The sequence below is a fragment of the Dermacentor variabilis genome, unplaced genomic scaffold (genome assembly GCF_050947875.1).
Source record: "Dermacentor variabilis isolate Ectoservices unplaced genomic scaffold, ASM5094787v1 scaffold_13, whole genome shotgun sequence".
Taxonomy (NCBI): domain Eukaryota; kingdom Metazoa; phylum Arthropoda; class Arachnida; order Ixodida; family Ixodidae; genus Dermacentor; species Dermacentor variabilis.
Window position 1 is genome coordinate 30313985 of NW_027460291.1, and position 25106 is coordinate 30339090.

Here is a 25106-nt window from a genome sequence, read left to right on the forward strand (position 1 = left end):
GCGCCGGTATCCCCTGCAGATCCATTGCCATATGCTTAGTGTGTTTTATCCGGCCATGATGTATTGTTATTGCTGTTGTTTTGGCTTTCGCATGCGAATCATCTTTCGTGATAAAGCCTGTCCCTGGCTTCGCTCGTGATTTTCTGTGTGTTTTGACTTTTTTTGTAGCTGCGAAAAGTCTGTTCCTGCAGCGCCATTTTTTGTTGCATCTGTGCAATCTACTACTGCATGGTGTGCATAAAGCTTTCCCTCTTTTCTTCTAGGCTCTTTTCCCTGACTGTGTTTGTTGTATCTGTTGTTCGGGCACGGGGCTGGGTGCGATATGGGTGGCCAGCCCTTTCTTTGTGCCTGTAACTCTCTCATGAAATCACCGATTCTTTTCTTTAGTTGCCTGGTTTCCTCTCGGCTTAGCTCTAGCTCCCTTTTGGCTGCCTTGTTTTCCTCTATTTGTTTGGCGTAATTCTACAGCCAAAATTAAACACAACACCCCCCCCCACACACACACACACACACATATATATATATATATATATATATATATATATATATATATATATATATATATATATATATATATATATATATATATATATATATATATATATATATATATTGTAGCGTTCCTAGCTAGAACGGCATTAGAAAAGACAATCTCAATGAGACGGGTGTCGTCCGCCATTTTATTATAACTTCTTCGCCCTACCTTCCGCCCTAGCCCACTTCTTCGTCTTCTTTCAAGCATCCAGCGCAGACCGCTTCACTCTTCCGGACTTCTATTGATAAAAGCTCCTGGGCTAATACTTTAATGTGTTTCCAATAGAGGCGCACTCAATTTGACCCGGGGCTCTGGATACCAGTCGTTCTTCAATATTCAATGTTGGGATTAAGTTTTGATCACTTGAAGTTGTCCACACAATTTAGAATTTAAATGTACAGCTTCTTTAATTACGAGGACATTGTCTCCAGGTTGTACGTCCGATATCTCACTACTGTGCATTTTATCAAAGTTTATCTTCATGCGGCGCTTGTACACCTCCTGTTCTTTGACAGTTTTCCTAACTTCAGTGAGTTCTAGGCCCTCTAGGAGGCCTAGCTCACTATTTGCAGGATGTATGGGTGCTGTGACCAAAATGGCGAAATGATGACTGCAGCCTAAATGAGTGGTGTACGATCTGATGTGATGTTTCACAATGGTCTCAATACATCACTTCTAGCTACCTGCAAACAATGAATACATCTTCAGGTATTGCTTGACGTCTCGTATAGCCCGTTCCGCTAGGCCGTTTGCTGCCGGGTTGTTTTGAGAAGTATTCTTGATCATTATCCCGTGCTCCTGTGCCCATTTAGATAACTTGACACTCCGTAAAGCCGGCCCTATGTCGCACACTAGCGTATTTTTGTGTTTAAAACATTCGGCCTTGAAGAGATCTATTAAGCTGTTTGCGTCTTCTTTGCCAGCTTTAGCCGCAATCGTCCTTATGCACTCATGTATCAAGAACAAGAAATTTTGCGTTCACTTGACTCCTTCCTCATAGTTACTGAGCTCCGCGAAGTCCAAATGAATTATTTTGAATGGGATGCTTGAATATTCAGGGTTTGTCATAACGTCTGTCGATTGCTTCAATTTAACTTTGTTCACCTGGCAGAGGTGGCATGTGCGGATGTAATTGCTGATGTCGTTTTTCTTGCTCGTTCATGTGAATCTCAAGAGCAATCTCTTATAAGTGCGGCAGAAGCCATCATGTCCGCCCGATCGGGGAGTGTCGTGGTGCAGATGAAGAATCCTTTGAACCATAGTTGGTGGTACGTGATACATTCCATTGATAAACTGGAGCTCTTTTGTACCTTCCCAAAGCTTAATATGGTTGATTGCCTATGGGTTCTTTCTTTTTTCGTTTACAAGTAACCTTGATAGAGCGTCAGCGTCAGTGAGGATCAGCTAGGACGGTGCGAAATTACGAAATTAAAGTGTTGCAGATTGTTCATCCATTTAGCAATGGGGCCGCATGGCTGTGCCATGCGCAGAAGTTGAGTCAATGCCTGATGTTCAGTGAAAAGTATGAATTTCGCACCTTCCAGGTAAGTACGAAAGTATTCCTGAGCTTTTAAGACGGCCAGAGCTTTCTTTTCAGTGGCAGAGTAATTGATTTCAGCGGTTTTCAGGGTATAGCTATAATGCCGCACAAGGTGGTGTTTGGTTTGATCAGGTTGTTTTGATGGTTTCTGGTATGGAGCTGCACCGGTTGCATAGTGTGATGCATCCATGTTCAGCACGAAAGGTTGAAAAAAATCCGGTATTCTAAAGATGGAGTCCGATGCTATTAGTTTTACAAGCTCGCAATAGACACATTCGCACTATTCGTCCCATTGTAACAGCACGTATTTCTGAGTTAAGTGTCTGAGGTACCTTGTTCTCAATGCATATTCTTTGATAAACGCCCTGCAGTGTGCTGCTAGGCCAAGAAACATGCGCAAGGAGTGCACGTCATGAGGCTTTACCAGCTTGAAGCTCCTCTCTACTGGTCCTTGCTTAGTGCTTTTAGTGTGTCCATCAATAACCCTACCAAAGAATAGTACTTCATGTTGAAAGAACGCACTTTTCTTGAAGTTGACTTTGAGTTAGGTAAGACTGAGAGCATGAAAAATTTTAAAAGATGGCTACGGTGCTCTTCCTTTGTGTTTGAGCAGATAGTGATGTCGTCGATGTACACATTGCCAGATTTACTCAAGTAAGGTTTCAGAATGTCGGTCATAATGTTCTGAAGCCACGCAGGCGAGTTTTTCCAAACAAATGGTAGGCGGTTGTACTAAAACAAGTCAAATGGGGTTATCAACACATCTACTTTTTCATTTCTTCACTTAGTGGAATCTGCCAGATGTCCTTGCAGAGATGTATTCGTGTAAAACAAAGGCAACCACCAGTTTTCTTTTCATAATTTCATTATTTATTTATTAGTTGAAATGCAGATAATTACATGTGCGTAGTAAACATAAGGAGGTCCTATAGTCAAAGACTGTATCGGGACCTCCGTCAATGATGTTGCTGATTCCCGGCGTTTGATAAGGTATCAATTCAGTTTGACGGTTGACAGTCCGGTAGTCTGTACCGAGCCGGAATGTTCCGTCTTCTTTTGGTGCAATAGTTATAGGAGAAGCAAATGGGGATACAGAAGGCCGGATGATATCTGCATCCAACATTTCTTGCAACTCCTTTTTCAGACACGTTTTTATCTCTGGACATAATATAGGAGGCCCTACGAATCATTGTTTTATCTGCGAGCTCGAAAGGAACGATATGGGATTTCATTGCTGGCGGATAGCTCTCTATGCATGTGAGCTCTGGCTACTTTGTCTTGATGTCTTCATCATAAATAATCAGCCTTGACACACTAGGTTTTTCACCAGGATCTTCTGTTTTCATAAAACGCCCAAAAGAGGAAGACGAAGGAACACATACCACAGGACTGGCGCTTCCTGTCGCCAGTCCTATCGTATGTGTTCCTTCGTCTTCATCTTTAGCGCGTTTTTATGATACGGTCATCACGAATCAACTCGCCCAAACCAAGGTACAATCTTCTGTCCTTATGTTGTCTTCGGTCATTACCTTGTGGTCCCGATAGAGGTTTATCATAAGTTTTTTTCATGTCTGGGCGAGACAAAAAGAAAATTATAGGCGACATTGGGAATTGCCAATACGTCAGTGGTGATAGAATGTCCTTCGAATTCAATAGCCAGAGTTGCCCATTCACTATGCATGGTCACTGACCCATCGTAGGCTTGGACACGCAATGTTTATCAGCGTGAAGACGACCGGCATCCACTCGAGTCTAGTACATAACTGATACCGATGCCCCACTGCCAATGAGAACCTACACTTGAACGCCATCTACCTTAATGAGGGCATATATACAGTAAGCTCGGCGACACCAAATACACTGTCCCACTGAAGCTATTTTCCTGGGGCTTGTGATTCACGGTAGTCAGATTGTATGGAAGTAGTTTGTCGAGAACTGCTGTAATTGGTTCTTCACCATCATAATAGTCACGACTTAGTGTCTTGCGTAGCCAGGTGAAATGCGGAATGCGTAGAGACAGTGATGAATACATTAAGTTTGTCGAAGAGCGCGTAAAATGCGATCCAAAACGCTTCTGGTCTTATGTGAGATATTACAGTTCTGAGCGGGCTGAGATTAATGTCCTAAATCATCCATCCCGTGGCATTCTTAGAAACTGCGACAGTATTGCCAATGCGTTCGCTGAACATTTTCCCTCGATTTTCCTAAATACAGCGCATGCTCCTAGCTCTGGTGACTGGCAGGAAAGCTTCAGTGACCATTTCAACATTTCAAGCTTCACGGGAGAAAATATCGCGGCGGCCGTAAGCTGAAAGCAAAGCATTCTGCTGCTTACGACCGTATGTCAAGTTCTGTTATCAACGGCTGTTCCATTTTTGTTCCTCTCCTTACGCACATATTTAATCTTGCTTTGCGTACAAGTGCCTTTCCTTCTTGTTGGAAGAATGCAATAGTTGTGCCAGTTCATAAAAGCGGCCGCATGAGCGGCGTCAAAAATAATCGCCCCGTGTACCTGTTGTCTCCTTTGCAAAAATGTTTGAAATAGCTATGTTTACACATCTGCACTTTTTCTTGAAGCATAAAATTAGTGCATACGAACATGGCTTTGTTCAAGGTAGGTCTGTGGAAGCAAACCTTGTTTCTTTTCTAGGTGATGCAGGACCCGCTTTTGCTAACCAAAGACAGACACCGTATACTTTGACTTGTCAAATGCATTTGACTTTGTCTCTCATGGTCTTCTTATCCATAAACTCTTGAGTTACGGCGTTAGTACTAGCCTATGCACGCTCATTAAAGAGCACCTGTCAACTCTGTGAAGTTATGCTTATGTTGGTACTAAGTACTCTTCGCCTTATGAATCAAATTCCGGTATTCCGCAAGGGCCGTACTTAGGCACATTATTTTTCAATACGTTTGTTAATAACCTTGAATAGGGTTTGCGTTATGCGCGTCTTCTTTTATACGCTGACGATATTAAACTTTACAGTGAAATAGAATGAGTGCAGGATTGTGAATTATTACAGGACGACGTGATTTCTGTTGAGCAGTGGTGTGGCTCCCAACATTTTGCGCATTAATTCAACTAAGACATTTGTCGTTTCCTTCAATCGCAAAATGCACCCTTTACTAGACGTACACTCACTTGATAACATTCTTTTAAAATGAGCGATTTGTACGCGCGACTTAGGAATATTGGTTGACTCCCGGCTAACTTTCCAAGAACATGTTTCAAGCATCGTTAATGCATCCTGCAGGAAGTTAGGCCTCATATCAAGGGTGACTAAAAGTTTACCAGTGTGAACTGCCATATTCTCTTGCATTATTATTTTGTCCGTTCGAAGTTAGAATTTAGTTCTGTTGTATGAAACTGTGTTAATTTGACCAATGTTGCGAAAATTGAATGTGTTCAGCGAAGTTTCATCCGTATCCTGTACGATCGATTTCTCGGACGCCGTGTATTTTATGCCCAAGAGCGTGTACGGCGCATGTTTAATATTAGACCCCTAGAAATAAGGCGAAAAAAAAAAACGTGATTACTTATTCTTGTATAAACTAATTCGCAACCTTTACTCCTGTCCGCGGTTACTGTCAGCTGTAACGTTCTGCGTGTCTCGCCCTAACTTGCGTAATACTAGCATTTTTCACTTCCTCTTGCATTTCTAACGCTATAACACGTCTCTTAAGACAACAAAGTACCTTGCATCATGATCTTGATATATTCCGCTCTACTATTTTCTCATTATCTGACTTCTGTCATTGAATAATTTATTTGTTGTTTGCACTTTCTACCAGTGTTGTTTTAGGCAATTTGTTTTGCCTATCGGTTTTATAGTCTTTGCGTAACACAAGTACAGCCATATTATGAGGTAAAGCTGTTCTTGGGCACTTTCAGAAAATAAATAAAAGACAATGAAATGAAATAACTAAAATGATTGACGCTTCCCATAGCTTTGTCTATGAAGCTATCTTCACGTTCAGATGACGGCAATGAATCTAGATGTTCACTCAGCTTACGAGAATCAGGTTGCTCTGTTCTACCACCTGGCTCCCTTCTCAATATAATTCTTGGCATTGAGGTCTGTAGAAAGTTCAGAAGGTCATAAAATGTTCTTGGACCTTTAGAAGGACATGAATACTGATCTCAATACACAACCTTTGCGTTATCAAAGCTACAACAGCAGGAGACGAGAGCTTCGGTTCTGCAGAATACAATAGGCGACGCTCCTTAAGACAGTACCCAAGCAGAGAGCCACATGTTTATCTGAACCGCTGTGCAGCGTCCCATCTTTCTACTGCATTGCCTTCGAAAGCCGCTAAAAAGTTGTTTTCCGCAGTTCCCAACATGTTGTTGCATGATCCATGAGTTGCACATCATACAATATTCTGGCGATAGGGCCCAAATAGCGGCGCATATTCAAAATCACTGTGTCGTTGGAGTACTACATATTCTTGTCACAGGCGTACTCGAAAAACCACAGCCAGTAGTGCGTACTGTGCGAGTTTCCTTCAAAAACATCCGGTTCAGAAATACCTCCTGCTGGTTTCTCTGGCTTAGGCACTTGGACCGAAATTCTCATTATTTCATTCTGTTGCACAATGTGCGCATGTAGTTCTAGAACAGTCAAGTCCAGGCCCATTTTCCCGGCAGGCATTTCCACTTTGAGGGTGCCACGTCGTATTGGTTCCAGAACGAGTTCGCTCAGTGTCTGGAGCTGTAGATTCACTGTCACCGATCCTGTTTGCACCAGGGCTTGGCGGCTGATTGCAGCTTGTTGCTGCACCACGTTGATCAGTGCGGCAGAATTAACTGTTCGAGCAAGCTCCGACGCCGGTTGACAGTGCACTTGGTATCGGGTGAAAGCAACAGACTCCGATGTCGCCTGGTCGACGAAAAACGTCAGCCGCATGTCTGGTCTTTGAAGACTGTCGGCTGCGTCAAAATGGAGCGTTCATAACAAGAACAACAGTAAAAAGACGCAATCTCATTGAGACGGGTATCGTTACACATTTTATTCTTTCTACCTCACTTCTCTACTAGCCCACTTCTTCGTATTCCTTCATGCATCCAGCGCAGACCGCTTCACACACACACACACACACACACACACACACACACACACATCCTATATATATATATATATATATATATATATATATATATATATATATATTCACTTGGTGGGGACGCTGCATAAGAAGAACACAGTAGCAATACTGGGACAGACAAAACTAACATTTACTAACCTGTGCCCACAAAAACAGGCTACACTTATAGCACATTGATAGCGGCGAACTTGGTCGGCGATCGTCGAAAATCTGCTCAGGGGGTCAAGCGCGTCGGCTTTTATGCGTCAGTCGTCGAATGTTCCAGAGTAATCGCTGAGCCCCGCGTGCCTTCCACAAAAGTCTACATTATTAGCGTAGCGCACACATGCAATCAGATCACACAAGGTTCGGTCACAGACAGCGGTTGAAAGCTTCGATCCATGCAGGCGCATCCTGCGCTTTGCGATAACATTTGTTAGGCGGTGAAACATGTCGCCGGATAAAGACAAACAAGTACACGTGTCAATATATATATATATATATATATATATATATATATATATATATATATATATATATATATATATATATATATATATATATATATATATATATATATATATATATACATACGATGGTCGCCCAACTCAATACGGGACTTTTTTTCTTTCCCGGTTTAAATGGACGCCTAGGCTGGAGGTTTTGTATGCAGTAGGAACTGCTACCTGTGTCCTGCTACTGGCAGACGGCGCTCATTTCCCGCGCTTCTGGATACACTGTTATTTAAGATGGCGGGCAACAGTGCGAAGGTCTCCTTGGAACAGTGTGTTGTGATGAAGTTTTTAGTGAACGAGGGCGTAAAACCTGCTGAAATTTAGAGAATACTTCAGGATAAGTACGGTGATGTGACACTCAGTTGTAGTAAGACATTTGAATGGTGTAAGCGTTTCAGAGACGGCTGCATCTCTATTACTGACGATCCCAATTGTAGTGGATCACAGCCCGCAATAGTCATTCCTGAGAACAATCTGCGCGTGGAGCAGCTCGTCGTGGACAATCGTCGCATAAGTAAAATTGCAAAGGTGTGTAATCTGTCGACAGGAATAGTGAACACAATAATTCATGATCATTTGTTGTTCCGAAAGTGAGTGCACGCTGGGTCCCAAAGCAGCTGTCTGCTCGTGACCGAGAGAGAAGAGCTGAAGTCTCTAAAGAACAGAAGGAACGCTATGAAAGGGAAATAGGCCAGGATTTTCTGAATCGCATCATGACATGTGTCGAAAGATGGGTTCACCATTTCACCGCAGAATCCAAAAGAGCATCGATGCATTGGAAGCGTACGGAATCACCACCTCCCTAGAAAATTCGAACAGCTGCGTCTGCTGGTAAAGTGATAGGAAGTATATTATGGTATAAACGGGTAATCATTCAAGTTGATTTTTTACCCCATGGTGTCACTATCAACAGTGAGTATTACAGCCGTGTTCTGCGTGATGTGCACAAGTGTGTACGGAAGAAACGTCCCGGTTTGATCACAAAGGGTGTGTTCTTTTTGCAAGACAGTGCACGACTGCCTACCGCTCAAAACACATTCCAAACAATCCAGGAACTTGGCTGGCAGATATAACGGCACACAACCCCGTATAGTCCTGACTTAGCACGAAGTGACTTACACCTGTGTGGGCCCCTGAAGCAATTCCTTGGAGGAAAATATTTCAACACTGAGGATGAAGTAAAGAATGGTGTCCTACAATGGTTCCATCGTAATAATAAATCTTTCTATGCCGAAGCATTTCAGGCGTTTGTTAAACGCTGGGATAAGTGTATAACTGTACCTCAAGGTTATGTGGAAAAATAAATCGACTTTCGCACTTTATAATTTGTTCCTCGATTTGTTTTTAATAAAAGTCCCGTATTGACTTGAACAACCTTCGTATATCAGAGTATTCGCCGAGGATCAAAAAGTTTCAGCTGACTACAAGAGTGTAGTCCCTTCTACCAGCATATGCATATATGGCCCTTATAGTCGGAACATGGGCCATGCGTTAAAGCAGTCTTTTGGTCATGGACGGGGGGGGGTGAAGTCACACAACAGGAGCAAATAGTTTTACGTCCTCCCTACAGAGCGCACACAGACTTGAAGATGCACCCAATTCAAAACGTAACGCGAATTATCACAGCTGGCGTTGGGATGGTAATGATAGAGGGAGTGTTAGCAGCCTGCAAGCGCATGTTTTTGATAGGCAGCCGGGGAGGAGAGCGGGATTATGCTTGTGTACGCCTTGAGTGTGCACGTGTGCATGCGTATATGTGTGCACGAGCATATGCCTCCGTATTTGCATTTGCGTGCCTACGAGTGCGTGTGTGCGCATGTGAGCATTCGTGGCGTGTGTGCATGCGTGCATTTCCGTTTCCTTGTGCGTGCATGCGCTAGTTAATGGAGATATTTAGATTAGGGGACACAAGCGGCTTGCGCACACAAGAACTAGGGGCCATGGTACTGCGCATGCGCAGACCGAGACGTAGGGTTCGGTGCATGAGCAGTACTGTGGCCCCTAGTTCTTGCCTGCGCAACGGGCTTGCGCCCATAATTTAAAACTATATGGTATGTGCGTGCATGCATGCAGTTGCGTGCCTGCGGTATATGTACAGGCCCGTGTGAATGTGTATGTGTGCGAACGTGTGTGTTCTTGTTTCAGCATCCATGCGTGAGAACAAATTTGTGCGTATTTATGCGCGCATAGACGTGTGTGCGCGTATTGTGTGTGTTTGTGGGAAGAAGAAAAAGAATCTGCGTGTATGTGTGCATGCGTGCGAAGGAGCGAGTGTGTGTGTCTGCGCGAGGGGAGTGTGTGCGTGCGTGCGCGCGAGGGAGAATTAGTGTGTGTGTGTGTGTGTGTGTGTGTGTGTGTGTGTGCGAGGGAGACAGAGAGAGCATGTGTGTTTGTGAATGCGTGCGTATCTGTGCTTGCGTATTGTGTGTGAGGGTGTGTTTTTGTATTTGTGAATTTAATTCTTTACACCTCCTCTCGGAGACAAATTCTGTATAGTTTATTTAAACCCCGATTGAAATCTACGAGACAACAACAAATGACCCTGCACTTCAAGCATAATGTCTTACTCAAAAGCGAAGCCCACGCAAAAAATGAAAAAGTTGCCTGAGGCGTAAAGATGGCGGCTTCAGATTTTGTCGCCATGGAACGACCACCATCGGCAGTGCCTGGCTGTTCCCTTTCGTTGTTTTCGTTCCCTTGGCGGCAGCGCATTGCCTTGATACCAGCGCCGCGCTAAATCTGCACAATCAGTGCGTCGTGCATCGCTTTCGCGACCAAGCAGGCTTTCGTCGATACACGTTCGCTGCTATATTGACTATAAAGCTTTAAACTGAGGCCGTATTCTGTAACGATTTGCTTTGGAACTGGTTCGCTGTCACGAACGCCATTGGCCGGCTCTTCGTTGTCGTCATCCCTGGTGGACGTGACTACAAATTGTGTTGTCGTCATACAGCTTGTCGTCGTCCGTCGAACCCGTCGTATGCTACGAGAGAAACCGCGGAGAGGTGGTTCGCTCGAGGGTCGCGCGCGGTGGCGAGTATAATCTTGAGGGTTGCTAGGGCAAACGTGGCCGTCTGCTAGTGTCGCGTTGGCCCGCGCAACGAGAGGGACGCCAATAGTGGCTCCTTTGGTTGTGTTGCTGGCGAGCGTTCCCCAAAGACAACGGCGTGACGAGAGGCAACGACGCGACGCTTTCGAAATGAGCGAAGGCGAGTTCCGAAGGCATTTTACCCGCCCCAAATACAGAATGCGATGGATTTGCGACGAGCTAGAATATCGCGGACCACAAGACTTAGAGCGTTCACACTGCGACGTAAGTGGTGGGCGCGCTACGTTTTGTTTTCTATTGCTACGGCTTGTTTTCAGCAGTGCGTCTAGAATGTCGAAGCTTTGTCGCAACCTTTAGTCAGTCGCATTACTACCGCCATCGCTAGGGTCATTACAGTTGAGGAAAAAAAGGGGGTGTGGAATTTCTCTCCACGCTGCAGGAGAAAGTCGCCGTCAAGAACGCTTCCTTGACCGTGGCAAGATGCTCGAAGTTGTGGGATGAGTTGACGGAACTCTCATCGAAGTCGTCCGGCCTAAGAAGCTCAGTCACGGCTGAACGAAATCCTGTTAGAGCCGCTGCCTACCCGCACAGAACCGCTTTGATTGCTTAACTTATGGCGCATCACCTAGCGACGAAAAAAAAATGAATAAAACAACGCAGACAAAATTGAACCACCAGCTGTCTGCATCGGAAGATCAAGTATTACTGGAAATTAAATGTGCAAGTGTTTTGTACAAACCAATATCTATTTTACCGAACTAGCGACATCGTTGAATAACTATATCGTTCCCAAAGCACAAATAAAAATCATGACGTGCACTTGCGGCAGAACGACGCTCGTTCATTGGTCTCCCTCGCGCCCTGACGTTCCACTCTTTCTCCGAGTGACGTCACCCAGACGCAACAGCCAGACCAAGCCAGTTGCAAAGCGAACCGTTACAGAACAAGGGCCCTGCTTGCCTTCGCAAGAATGACGCGAATAAATGTGCTGGCTTTCCCGTAATCGAGAGTAGATGTAAGCATGAGCTGGCTACCGGCAAAGCAGATCTGTTGGAAATCATACTAACGGCCACAATCCTAAAATGTTCACAACGGTCCGGACGGCGCAGCCCACCACACCACACCATTCTGTGCGCTGGTCGACATGTATGCAATAGTTACCTGTTACAGACAAGCTCATTGCAAGTCTCCTCTCGGCTAAACAGCCACTCGCGGCGCGCCGCACCTGCCGCGGAACTCACAGACCACTGGCGTTGAAGAGTGCAATCAGTGCCAAAAGATGACAATCAAGTCTACAATAACTTGTATCTGCCTTTTGAATGTGGCGTTTGGAAATCACAAATAAAACTTCTGCCTACTAGAAGTTGCAGCTTGAGTGATATTGTGAACAAACATTAGGAAGAACTCGGATGCAAGATTTTTTGTAACTTGTTTGGGAAATAACTAGCGTATGTAATCCGGTCTTGTCTGGTTGCCCGGATAATCTTCTTTTGTTCTCGTAACTTGCGTAGATGTTCTCGCTATAGTGCCCGGATAATGGCTCTGGCTTTTGGCTCGAGGTCGCTAGGGTCAAGGGCCTCACAATGTTCACTGAATACATTCCATTCTTGCTGGCTGATCTCTAGGTTCCGCGCTTTTTGTGCTGTGAGGATTGTTCGGTCAGCAAGAACACTTTGTATAGCAGACCGACGCTTGATGAGCTTTGTGCGCATCTGTTGAGTCGCGCTCCATCTTGTCGGACAGCTTTGCGTCAGGCGCTCCGTGGGTAAGGCGAGTAGCTCCTGTCGCCTACTCAACTCGTCGCTGGCGATGGTCGAGTGCCTCAAGTGACCAACGAATCTTCAGCTATTCTGACAGAGGCCATCGACCTCCTTGCTAGATAAGTCTTTTTCGTTGCTCAGGTGGGAACTGTGCGCAGAACAAGTAACGTCCACTTAGCTCTTAAATAGGTAGCAGCGCATTCACAGCGTTCATGCCTTTAGATGCATTATCAGTGACAAAAGCCGTTACCTTACCGCCCCCAACTTACAAACCCTGATCACTTCCTGCATTCACTGCATGATTTTCTCTCCTGAATGGCACTCTTGCATCTCCTCCGTTGCTAAAGTGAATCCTTGCGACCACCGCTTTCTGTTCAGAGTGTGCGCAGTCACTGTAATATGCAAATCCTGCGCCCTCGGCCTCGAAAAGTCTGAGGTGAGCGCCACAGTTGTGGCTGAGTCGATTTGAGACACTACTTTCTCTCTCAACTGATTATGCAGGAGTTTAATTGGATTTCAGCTTAGCATATAAAGGTGGCTTATTGCTTGGCTCAACGACACACAGAAAATGCCTCAATCAGGCACTGGTTTTAAATAACAAGGGCAACTGGTTAATAGCGACCATTTTTTAGAGCACCTGGTCAATCTACTCCTTACTTTCAGTGCACTTATATCGTATTCGAGGCCTAGGCGCCGCTGACGTCCCAAGTTCAATTGCAGAACCAATAGTTTGGTTACCACAAGGAGGGTCATCACCAGAAACTTCTCCACTTTCGCTGACATCCGAAGGTAGTAGGAGCCTGTAAAAGTAGATATGAATTGAAGTTCCCCCAACGCCATTTGTTAGGGCAGTAATATTATAAACAGAATCCGAAAACTTTATTGAATAATTATCACTCAATAAGAGGTCTACTAAATCTAACTCAAATTAAAGTGTGGTAATCAACTGTCTGTATCATCAACAAACTGATTTCCCAAGGCGGCCATCAGAAGCTGGCAATATGGGGCGTTTTCATTTTTATAGTTTAATTTTGTGTCCTGAGCATAATAGCAAGAGAGAAAAAATATGTTTCTCAAGGAAGCTATAGAAACTGTCTCGTGCACAAAGCTGCCAGTTATAGAGCAGGTATCTCAAGCATTCTTCATTCGGAATCAAATTCGTGGCAAGAAAACAGCCCAGGAATTATGTGTTACCAAAGATACATCATCTAAAGCACAACGTCATTCCGAGCTGTTTTCTTGGCCTGGATTAGTTTGAGAAGGAAGGATGCTTTAGATACAAAAAAGCAAACGAATAAAAAAGCAAGCGTACCTAAACTTGGTATTCTACGAAGGTGTTATGGTGATGTTCATGTCGAGTAATGGCCGTGTTGTTATATTCAATAAAGTCAGGGCGCGCAAAATAACTGCTCGCATATTTGATGAGCTGGGTAGGTATCTAAAACTACCTCACATTACAGGACTGAGTCTTCCTATGTACGACAAACTCCTTTAAAAAAGTTTCATGGCGACGCATTAATATACGTGAATGACTATGGAAGCATTTCAATTCCTACAAGACCTGCGGTGAATAGCAAGTAATATCTTGAAACGAGAAATTTCAACAGGTATCCGTGTAGAAAATTCAAGTTTTGAGTTGCGCTTTGCGGGATTCTTCTGAAGTACATGCTCATTCCGAAGGTCCGCAGCGAGAGTTGAGGCTGATATAATTATGCGGAACTGCTGGTTACAAACGCCACACCTTGCCATGGTGCCGTCCGAAGATCTTTCGGCATGTTGCCATACCCAGCTCCATAATCTGCCCACCACTAGGGATCACATGGGCCCGCACGCCGCTATGCCAGCTGGACGAGTAGATATGGGTGTCGCAACCGGCCGGTCGGGAGCATAGTTGGTCGCTTCTCCGCATCATGACGCAAAACTGGCGTACGCTCACTACAACGGTTCTCAGTGGCGCATGTCGTCTGCCACAAGTAGCAGACGGCGCGCCACAAAGGAAAGCACGCAGAGTGAAAAATTGTCATCTGTAGCTGTCATTTTATGTACTGGGGCGATATAGGTCTGGGTCACTGCGTATTTGCAAGTTACTAAGATATGCTGAAGCTCCTACAATGAAAAGCTGAGCGGCATTGTTAGCAGAAGCTCATCTCCGATGGCGAATAAGCGGAGCCCGCACCAATGAGGGGTAGTGTTTCTGCTTCAGAGACGATCAGTACGCACATTTATTGCGTCAGTCTGAACTATAAATAATAGGGGCCTAACGCAGCAGCGGACACCACCGAGACTTTAAGAACAGTTCATCCAGCGCTATTACACCCATGTTGTCGACTACGAAACGGTTACCAAATGTCTATGTCTATAATGTTGCTAATGCCTGTAATATGATTCCTGAGAAATTAATCGTGAACATTATTTTGGAACTGTGATTACACAGCGTAATTATCACCGCAAATCCTCGGAGAGATCAGAGCACGAAGGTGCGAATGAACCCAGCGCTAATTGGGACGTCAGTATTTCTCTGCCAGTCCTTGGGAAACTTCTCATCGCGTAGCTGTTGTAGCATACTTGGTCACTGCGCCTGGAAGCGGAAGGTACTACAGCAGCCACATTTTCTCATTAAACGAAATAGGTTTTGAACATCACGCTCAGTAATTAAAGGTCGACTGGAAGCGTGTGAATTTCGCTACAAGAAACTGACGGCTGCACCCAATAACTCTACAGGAAAGGTAAGTTGGCTTGTTCCTGAAATATTGCCAGCTACTTCGTGAACGACTGTAAGGATATATTTCTGAGCTCTAAAAGAAGGCGAACGGCAACAAGGCTTAATTACACGGGAGCTGTGAATTCAGCATCAAGTGCTACATCTTTGCTCCAAACAGAGTTCTTACCCGCTGTGATGGCTCGGTGGTTATCGTTGTGTTGCTGGTGATGAGACTGTGGGTTCGTTTAAGTGCCATAGCGGCCGCGTCTTGATTGGGTTGGAATACAAAACGCTCGTATGCTTAGGTTTAGGCCGACGTTTACGACTCTCAAGGTATTCGCGAATGCCCCACTGTGGCGTCTCTCATAGCTAGCCTATGTGCTTCTGGACGTTGAACGTTATTATTTATTTGATTAAAGAAAAGTGGGTTGCGCCAAATGTACAAAACTGTACTCAGAACTTTACAGCCTAAAACTCCAAAATAACTACTTACTCGCTGAAAACCTCGAAAACTGGAAGGTTCTTGCGTAGGAGCTGAAAAAAATAGTTCCAGCGCTTCGTGTTTTCTGGCGATCAAAATTACGCATGGAGCTTTGCTTGCGCTTGACAGAATGGTATTTGAAGCATAGCAGCGATATACTCAAACACGCATTTGGCTTCCCTGCGTGCACCCGCTCTTCCCAGCGTACGGACGACGCCGCGTCAGGAGAGCCATTCTACTGACTGCAGCGCCACTTTTGCATCATGATGCGGAGAAGCGGTGCACTACGGTGCACATTGCAACGCTTGTCATGCGCCACTGTGTTTTTTTGTCTCCATCTCTGTCGCGATATGTCTTTTGAATAGCTATGAACCTGCTGTGGTGTCAGCCATCATCCTTATTCTGAACGCACTCTCTTTTCGTCGTCCTCGTTATGACCCTCTCTAACGTCATCGCAGTGTCCACGTGCACTTATCAGTGCGTATTAAAGGAATATCATTTTGCAGCTGGCCGTCTCGTACGCTGTAGCGGTTCACTTTGTGCGGAAATGAATGGAACAGATGCCAAGCGCCTGAGACACGACGTGCCTATTCGTCATGCTTCGGGTGTGTGCGACGTGATTATACGCGGAATGTGCAAATCCTACTCTCCTCAATCCTACGTTCATCCGCTCTGCGCCCGGGAGTGGTTTCTCTCCGTATTCCTCAGTGTCAAGGCCCTCTACCATGGAGCAAGAGAGAACGAGGTTACCCAGATGATGGAGGGTGTAAGAAGGCCAGCGAGAGGTCAAGTGAAAACATATCTCTACCCTTGCGTGCAGGTGCACGCGCGCTGAACGTTGCTGTATTTTTGCCTCGGCGTAAACTGCTCACCCATAATGATGTATTCGACATCTATTATTTCTTTTTACAACACCTCGTCTTGCCTACCTAACCCTCTCCGGTGGCTTACCTGGTTCAAGCTCGAAGCAGACGCTGTTGAAGGTCGCAGAACCCAGTCCCCGTAACAACTGCTAAGCAGCGGTGGTAAATGGATCTACTAGCCTCGTCTACCAATGTGCAACTGAATGCAGCGTTTGCGATGGTCTACGCCGGATCCTTGGCTGCATGGTGGCGAGTGTGGGGCTTTCTCTGCTGGGTTTCGCGAGGTTTTGTTCAAGGTTTAGAATAGAACGCGTAATTCAATCTATTGATCACACCTAGTTGGGCTGTGGCAAGACAGTTGTGTACAGGAGAAAGAACAGCACCGAAATCACCATGAATTTGAACTTATTGCGTAAACGAGAATTGTTGGAGCTGGCGAAGGACTTGCACCTCGTTGTCACTGACGCCCGCCAAGAACCACACTTGATTGAGACTATTCTTGATCCAGAGGCTGAGGATGATGAACTAACGGAATGCCTTGAGATGATTAGAGCGAGGGAAACTTTGAAAAGTCAGGCGGAAGAGCCTGGACAACAATAACATAAAGAACAGGAATGAATGTGAAGAACGGTACCGCCAAGAACAGAAAGAATGTAAAGAACGGGAACGTAAAGAACAGAAAGAGCGTTAAGAAACCTTAAAAGTGTTTCGTCCTCAATAGAGCCGTACGATAACCGACGAGGACTACAAGCACCGACCTGCGTGATTCCTCTCGCCAGCGGATGTCTTCTCCTGCCCATAGGGATCTCCTTTGGCGGCGGGGCCGTCTGCTACGGTTCACATTGGTAGGCAATGAATGAAACGAATGGCAAGCGCCTGGGACACGACGTTTCTATTCGTCACGCTCGTCAACATGAAAACACTTGTCCGTCGGGTGTGTGCGACGACATTATGATTGGAACGTGCAAATACTACTGTCCTCTTTCCTGCCTTCGCCCCCACTGTGCCAGGGATTGCTTTTTCTCCGTATTCCTCTGTGTGGGTCAACCCGACGTGACGTTTCTGTATTTTTGTGTTCGATCGCACTGCTCACCCGTAATGATGTATTAAACTTCGGTTATTTGTTTTTACATCACCTTGTCTTCCCTGCTGAACCCTCTCTAATGGTCAACCTGGTTCGAGCTGCAGACAGATGCTTTTGAAGGTTGCATAACCCCGTTCCGTAACAACTGGTAGCAGCCTTTACAGCCTATAGAGTCAAACATCCATGACGCTTTCATTCACCAGCAGTATTTCGTGTCCATATTCCACGATATCGAAAAGGCGTACAGCTCGACTTGGCGCTAGGATATATTGTGACGTTTGTCGGCAATGGGTGTTCGCAGAAACATGGTGGTCATAATAGAAACCTGCTTGTAGAACCGCATATTCCGTATCAGAATGGGTAATCCTCTCTCAAAGAAAGGAGGCTACCGCAGGGTGGAGGAATAAGCTCAACTCTTTTCATTGTGAAAAATGAATTGCTTACGCTCTTCAATTCCACGTACCATAGTTTATTCAGTATACGTTGGCGCTGTGCAAATGGGATTCAGATCGTCTTACCTCGCAGTTTATGAGTGACATGTTAAGTTGTCCTTAAAAGGGCGACAAAATGGGCTAGTGAGAATGAATTAAGACGAAATATCTTGCAATTGTCCTGCGTCATTTTCACAAGAAGAAGCCTGATCCTAGACGGCGATATTGAACTCGATAGACAGCGCTTACTTCTTTTTGAGTGTCATACTTGACTCAAAACTATCCTCCACTCAGCCCTATAAATCTATTAAAATTAATACTTATGTCGCGAAGAAGAACAATGCTATAGTGGGCCATCTTCTCCAGCGCCTTTGTTCGGGGAACGCCGCTCGAGCAGGTAGTCTGTGCTCTGCTCTGACGGTCGGCCCAGGCGCTGGTGAATAATTAACACCAGTGGTGGAGGGCGCTTCGGCCTACAACGTCAATCCTGGAACTTTGATCCCGTACCCTAAGCTCAACCATGCCTGAGGACACGTCCCAGAAAACACCTCCGGCTACATTGCAGCAAGCGCCTCCTCAGTCAGTCATTTGCTCAGCTGCACCTCGCCACATGAACCCTGCCATGTTAAATGGCGCGGACGACACCGCGTGAAGGACTGATTGGCGACATAAGACAGGGTAAGCGCCTAAACACTGAATATCGTTAAAATTTAGTCGCACGTAACATGGAACAATGATAGCAAATGCCTAATAAACCTGTACAAGAGCCTTATATAATCCCGTTTGGATTATGGCACTATGCGGTATCGCTCCTCCACACCGAGTACTCTAGTTTCACGTATTTATTGAAAGTGTATTCGAACCTTGAACATCCTTTTTACGCATCTGTATATGACATGCAGTGTGCTACACTGTTTCATAAACGCCCCACATTGAGAGAGCCTCGCTTCGTTGCGTGTTAGAAGGCTCAGTGACGAAATGAGTGTTACGCTCCTAGAACACGGTGTAAACCCCAAGCAAGGCCGTTACCTTCATGGCCCTGGAAGATCGTAGATTGTAACACTTCGTCTGTAAGAGTCTGGAGCATGCTCCACAAGAACACATTTCAATGTGCTTTCTAGAACTGGAAGCAAAATATTTGTTCCAGGAATTTTACATGGATGTATCAAAGTCGCATGCAAATGTGTCTTGTCCAGCCGTTAGACCATAATTTCCCGAATCTGATATTCTGCGCTCACAAAGAATCATCTTTACGGCTGACGCCTATGTCGTATTGTCGGCTGTGAAATTACTGTTATTGTTCCTTTATTAGACCAAAGCTAGAGTATGCACGTACGTATATCCTCGGATCCTTACACTAAGTGAAATATGACGCGTCTTGAAAGGTACAAAAAAGGGCAGTTAGGTTTATGTTTCATAAATTTTGCAAAACTGGACTCTCCCTCTAAAATTATGACAGAAAATTCTATACCTACTCTCGAGAGCAGCTAAAGCTTGATTCCCTTTCCTTCCTTCTCAGGAACAAGCTTTAAATGAAGCTGTCGACTTACATACCGCCTGCAATAACGCGGCACACAAGACAGCATCATTCTATCTCACTAACACCCTATTATGCTCTAGATGATTCATTTAAATTTCGTTTTTTTCCCCGAACAATATTGGACTGGAACGGGGGTTGACAGACAAAGGGCGAATAAAAATTGTATAACTTTGTTCTTGTTTGTTCCTGATTTCTTCTCCATTATATGTTTCTATGCTATAGACTCTCTGCTTGGATCGAAGGGTCTGGACCATGTAGTAAATAAATAAAAATGTACTGTGCAATCAAAGTAACAGAGGTCGAAGATATCACCAGACTAAATAGGCGTATTTCAGGTTTCAATGTGTCAATGAAAGCATAAAAATCCTGTAATTACTCAACTCTATTCTCTTCTGCACACTATTGATGCAGCTGAACTACGTATTGTAATATGCTGGGTTCGTTGCCACAGAAAGATAGAGGATAATATGCTCATTGATGAATTCGCTACGTCTATGGCAACGAAAACTCCCAACGCTCCCATACTGTCGCAACTATATATATGAAACCCTTGCTCCGGAGGAAACTAAGAAGCTAATGGGAAGACCTTTGGGCTGCTGAAGCGTCTAATAAGCTTCCTCTAATGAAACCGCAGGGCCGCAGGACAACGAAATCACGAGAATCCGATGCCTCCTAACTTGGTTGAGGATACGACACACGTATGGCACACAGAACTACTTGTTTGCTGTGGTAAATGTACTGAGGGGTTGGCCGTCAATTCAAGTCTTAAGGGAGTGCTGGGAAGCAGATGTTCAAAGGAAAAAAATTTATTTTCTCTAGAATACAAAGAACATTTTCCTCTCCATCCAGCAATGTTTCTCGTTAAGGAAGTGTTATTCAGCAGCAAATCGGATTTAGGATTTTTTCTATGAAATTTGCCTTCTACATGCTATCAGCCCAAAGAATTCATAGCGCGCCCTCTCTCGAGAGGCCGCTGTTGCGATGGCAGCTTTTTTTATGGTGCACGCCTCAAGGCTGTTAATTTCGAAGGGCACTGATTAGGCAGTATTGCTACTGACAGTGACACATTTTAGTACATCACCCCTTCGTAGCATAGCTTTTTTACATCGGATATATCATTGTGAACTCTATGTGTCATTGTCATACTTTATTTACAATGTACTTTGCGCACTCTGCAGCGAATGCTTTTTGGGCTATTATACTGCCGCTTCAAAAATAGTCTATAACTGAAAATAGCATCGGCTACATCATACTAAGTTTTGGCGTTCTTTGACCACCGTGAGCTCTTGAGCCATGAAACCCCGATAATCAAGTCAATATGAGCATGATGCTAAAATGTAGGTGCTAAGGCCACATTATATAAAGATATTTTGGGTCTGCGGATTATTTACAGATAATAAGGTTCACAGGCATGGTATGATGTAATATGCAGCGCACGGGCGTTATCCCAGAAGGCCGGCCCGCAGTGATTAAATTTGGAAAATAATTTTGAAATTGCGGTTAACTAGGATTGTTGGTACGATGACTTGCTGTTGAAAACCGCACAGAAAAATAGTGGCGACAAACCAAAATACAAGCTTAAACTAATGCGAAAGTGTAGCCGCCGCTGAGCGCTGTAACAGCGGTGGCAATGGCGGCTTCGAAGCCCTATGAAAGCCGTCTCTTTCTGTTGCTAGTGAGACCCGTTTCTACCAAATGCGTGATTCGTATCGCGCCCAACAGGAGCCGCAAGACTTGCGAGTGGCGTCTGGGGACCCTAGCGGAAGAGAGTGACCCAACATAGATGCGTGGCTGCCGAGACTTCTGAACTGCACAACGAGCCTCTCCTGCATCACAGGACGGCCAAGGAGATCCGATGGGCATCATCGTAATTGCTCTTGAAATGTGATATGATTAAGATGAAAATCAAATGAATAATAAACATGAAAATTAGGTAGAATAGAGACACATAATCAACATTTTTTTATTGAAACATTTCAAAAACTGTGTACGACGACCTTGTCTTCTTTAGCGCGGGCACTTGGTTGACAATTTCTTTTTTCGTGTGTGTGTGTGGTTGTTGGGAAGCCCGCGGATACGGCCGGAGGAAAACCTCTAAAAGGGTGCAATCTGGGAGGCTATGGCTGACTACAGGAGTTTCTGAAGCTGGCGTATGGCAGCGCTCAGCAGAACGTGACTTCTCCCGCGCCGTGCCAGTGAGCAATCAATCGCTCAAATTTTGTTTCCGGCCAAATTCCGCTACTTCGTGGGTGCGCCCTTCGCTACGTACGCAAGCTCTCGCACTCTGCGTACCTGGATGATCTCACAAGCCTAACCATAACTGCCTAATAAAGCAGGCCGCCAAGCAGCAGCGGTGCGCCATCGGCGCCATACGAAACGCAAAGCTAGTGCGGGGAATCCGTTGTGTGCACCGCTGTAATGGAAAACCCCACCCTTTGTTTCTCGACCATGGCGCGTTGTTCCGTGAACAGGTAGGCCTGGAGGGCGCTGAGGCCAGGGCTTACGCGCTGCGTGCTTGTCATACTGAATGTGATAGTATGCCGCCGTGCGTTACTTGTGCATATGTATGCGTAATTGAGTGCAAGTGTTGTGATTCTACAGTTTCACCTGCCAAAACTGTGGTCTGAATAGGAGGCACACTTTAGCGAGGGGACTCCGGAATAATTTTGAGCGACTGGGTTTCTTTCCGGTGCGCCCACTGTCCGGTAGACGAGCGTTTTCGCATTCTGCCCCATCGGAATGCGTCCGCGCTGTGACAGGGATCAAACCCGCGACCCCGTACTCGGCAGCGCAAAGCTCAACCCAATGAGTTACCGTGGTGGGTGTCTGTCTGTGCGACATAAACGACCCTTGTTTTGTGTCACCCTGCATTACCTGCGTCACGAACCGACGCGATTGCCAACAGATTGAGACACTACGCTGCAGTGCTCGAGGGCCGCCGAACACGAGGATCCTCAGCCTTGCAGCCGTACCCGCATAGGGGTGCAATGCAAAAAAACTTTTGTGTACTTGGACTTAGAAGCGCGGTGAAGAAACCCTATAAGTCGAAATTATTCCGGAGTCTCTAGTACGAAGTGTCTCATAGGCTCTTTTTTTTTGCTTTGAGGCGGTAAAAGCCACAATTTGATCTGACATTTCCTCACTACTATTCAGGGAGGAGTCGTTCAGCTGTCCATTGCTGCAGGCGTCCTCTACTCGTACGTGCTGGGCACGTTCCTCGAGTGGGAGCTGCTCGCCCTGGCGTGCTTCGCGGTCGCCATCCTGCTCGTCGCTGCTAGCCAGTTCTCCGTAGAGAGCCCCCGTTGGCTTCTCCTCAATGGCCGCAAGATCGATGCACTCCAGGCACTCATGAAGCTGCGAGGGATGGGTGGCAGGGTATGCACAGCAAGCTACAATGCTACACTGTTGCTGTCATCCACACATTGCTTCCGCCAGGGTCTTACAATGCTTTTTCTGGTCATGAAATTCAGGCCAAAGTTTCATATAGGGACGGTGCGTGCCGCGAGTGGCGCAGCTGTCGAAGAGGGAGCGCAAAACGGCCGCACGAGACGTTCACAGCAACTGTTTTTAGGCAAACAGGCTGACATTCTTTAGTATTTGTGCTTTTGGGGGCTGATATTTGTGCGTAGCGTAGACGGTAGTTAAGCCATTATTTAAGATAAGATAAAACTAAATATTTAAACTAAGTTTTACATAAGCACCGACGTTTCGAAACCAGCTTGGCTCATTCTTCAGGGTGTGACTGCGGGCGAGGTGCAGCGCGGCTTTTTAAACCCACGTGTGGAGACGCGCTGGGTCAATAAACGCACGCCATGGGATTAAGACGAGGGAAGGTTCCACCAGGAGCGATTAACATTTCCGTGTGTGTGCTGAATGTGCCACGACTCAAGAATCAACCTCAATCCTGCGCGGATTCGGCTCGGTTTTCCACACAATTGTCTTGTTGAAGTCAATCTTGAGGTTAAGCGCTTTCCAGCGTTCAGCGACCGCGCACCGCTGACAGTCCACCCGCGTTATTGACGCCGGCCGCTAGTAAACCTTGCTAGTGGCTGTTTCCTGATCAACAGCGTGCTTACTTTCTCTCGCTGCTTATTATGAACAGTGTGCTTTCGTACATGCGCCTAGCCTGCGCATTACTTGGCCATTATTTTCACCGCAACTTGTCTGCAATATCACATTGGAAGGTCTAGCGTGGCGGTCAGTAGCATTCATGTTCTCATTGCGGCCCTGTTGGCCGAGTTCTTGCTTTCGTCAAACTGCGTAAGATTATATGCGTAAGCTTATGACTGGTTCTTACCTTGCAACAGATATTGCAAGCTCACTGGCGCTGAAAAATTGTGCACGTTGGCGGGATTTGAAGAACCTTAAAAAACTGGAGCCCGCTAGAGAAGCGTTCACATGGCGAAAACACCGGCAGTTTAAGAAGCCCTTTTTGCTGACACTTTTGGAGGTGGCAAAGCACCGCGGAAGACTCTTGCTACATAGGCCATTTATTTGTGCCTTGTCTCGCAGTGACAACGAAGACGCTGGTGACAACGAGAAAATACATGGAATTTTTTATTCAGTGCTCATATGCTGGCTTTTCTCGGACTACCGAAATAAGACAAGGTGTGAGAGGCCACACATTTAGCAAAATGTGTGCAGTGATCGGAAGCACCGAGCAACGTGTACAAAATAAAAGCAGTTGGGACACAGAAGAATAGATCTTTCTAAAAAGCAGCATCAACTCACAAATAGACAGGATCCTATAGTATGTAACGATAGTATGATAACATATAAAATACACTGAGATTGAAAGAGGAATGCACAATGCGGAGCCGACAATGGCTCCTTAAATACACTCTGTCCTCCCTAGATCCCGAGGTGAGGGACAACGGCAGTTCACCACCAATTCGGAGCGTCCAACGCCATCGCAGCCGAACCGCCTTTAAGGGGAGAGCCCACGCACTCACTTCCGCGCAGGTTGCACTGACCCCGCCGAGGTGAGTGGGTTGTCGCAGACACGGTGCTGGACCCGAGCAGGCGCTTCTTTATCCCAGAGTTGACTGCGCGGACAATGGCCGCCACGTCTGTCCATTGACCGACGACTTCTAAGCTGCGTGAGGCAGCACCGCAAAGCATCTCCTACCAGGAATTCCCTCGCTCCAACCAGGCCTTGATGGTGACGGCGTGCACACTAATAATATTTGCTCCGCCGAATGCGGCTAGCCATCTCGGCGCCGTCCCCATGTTGACGTGGCGCATTCTTGTCCTCACTAAGCAGGTCATCGCCGCAGACCTGCCGGCGTCGAAGGGTTGTTGACTCGCGGATTGTAGTCCTCACAAAGCGAGTCATCGCAGTGGACATGGCATATTTGGTCCTTTCAAAGCGAGTCCTCGCCGCAGACATGGTGGCGCCTTTCCGTCGTGGTTCCCCGAAGGTCGCCAGCCCCCGCCGGCCGTTCGTAACGGCGTTCGGTAGCCAGTGTGTCTCTGATGATGTCTGTAGCAGACTCTATGCTTTGCAAGACAGTGCAAGACGA

General features: G+C 45.9%; 1 protein-coding gene across 1 annotated transcript in view; it reads left to right on the top strand.

The window, feature by feature from the left end:
- The window catches only part of LOC142566632 (solute carrier family 2, facilitated glucose transporter member 8-like), a 93938-nt gene that overhangs the window by 30226 nt on the left and 38606 nt on the right, over positions 1-25106 (top strand). Inside the window, exon 3 of the mRNA XM_075677468.1 lies at positions 22738-22959. Within this exon, the coding sequence (XP_075533583.1) occupies positions 22738-22959 (222 nt within the window). The remainder of the gene's footprint in view (positions 1-22737; positions 22960-25106) is intronic.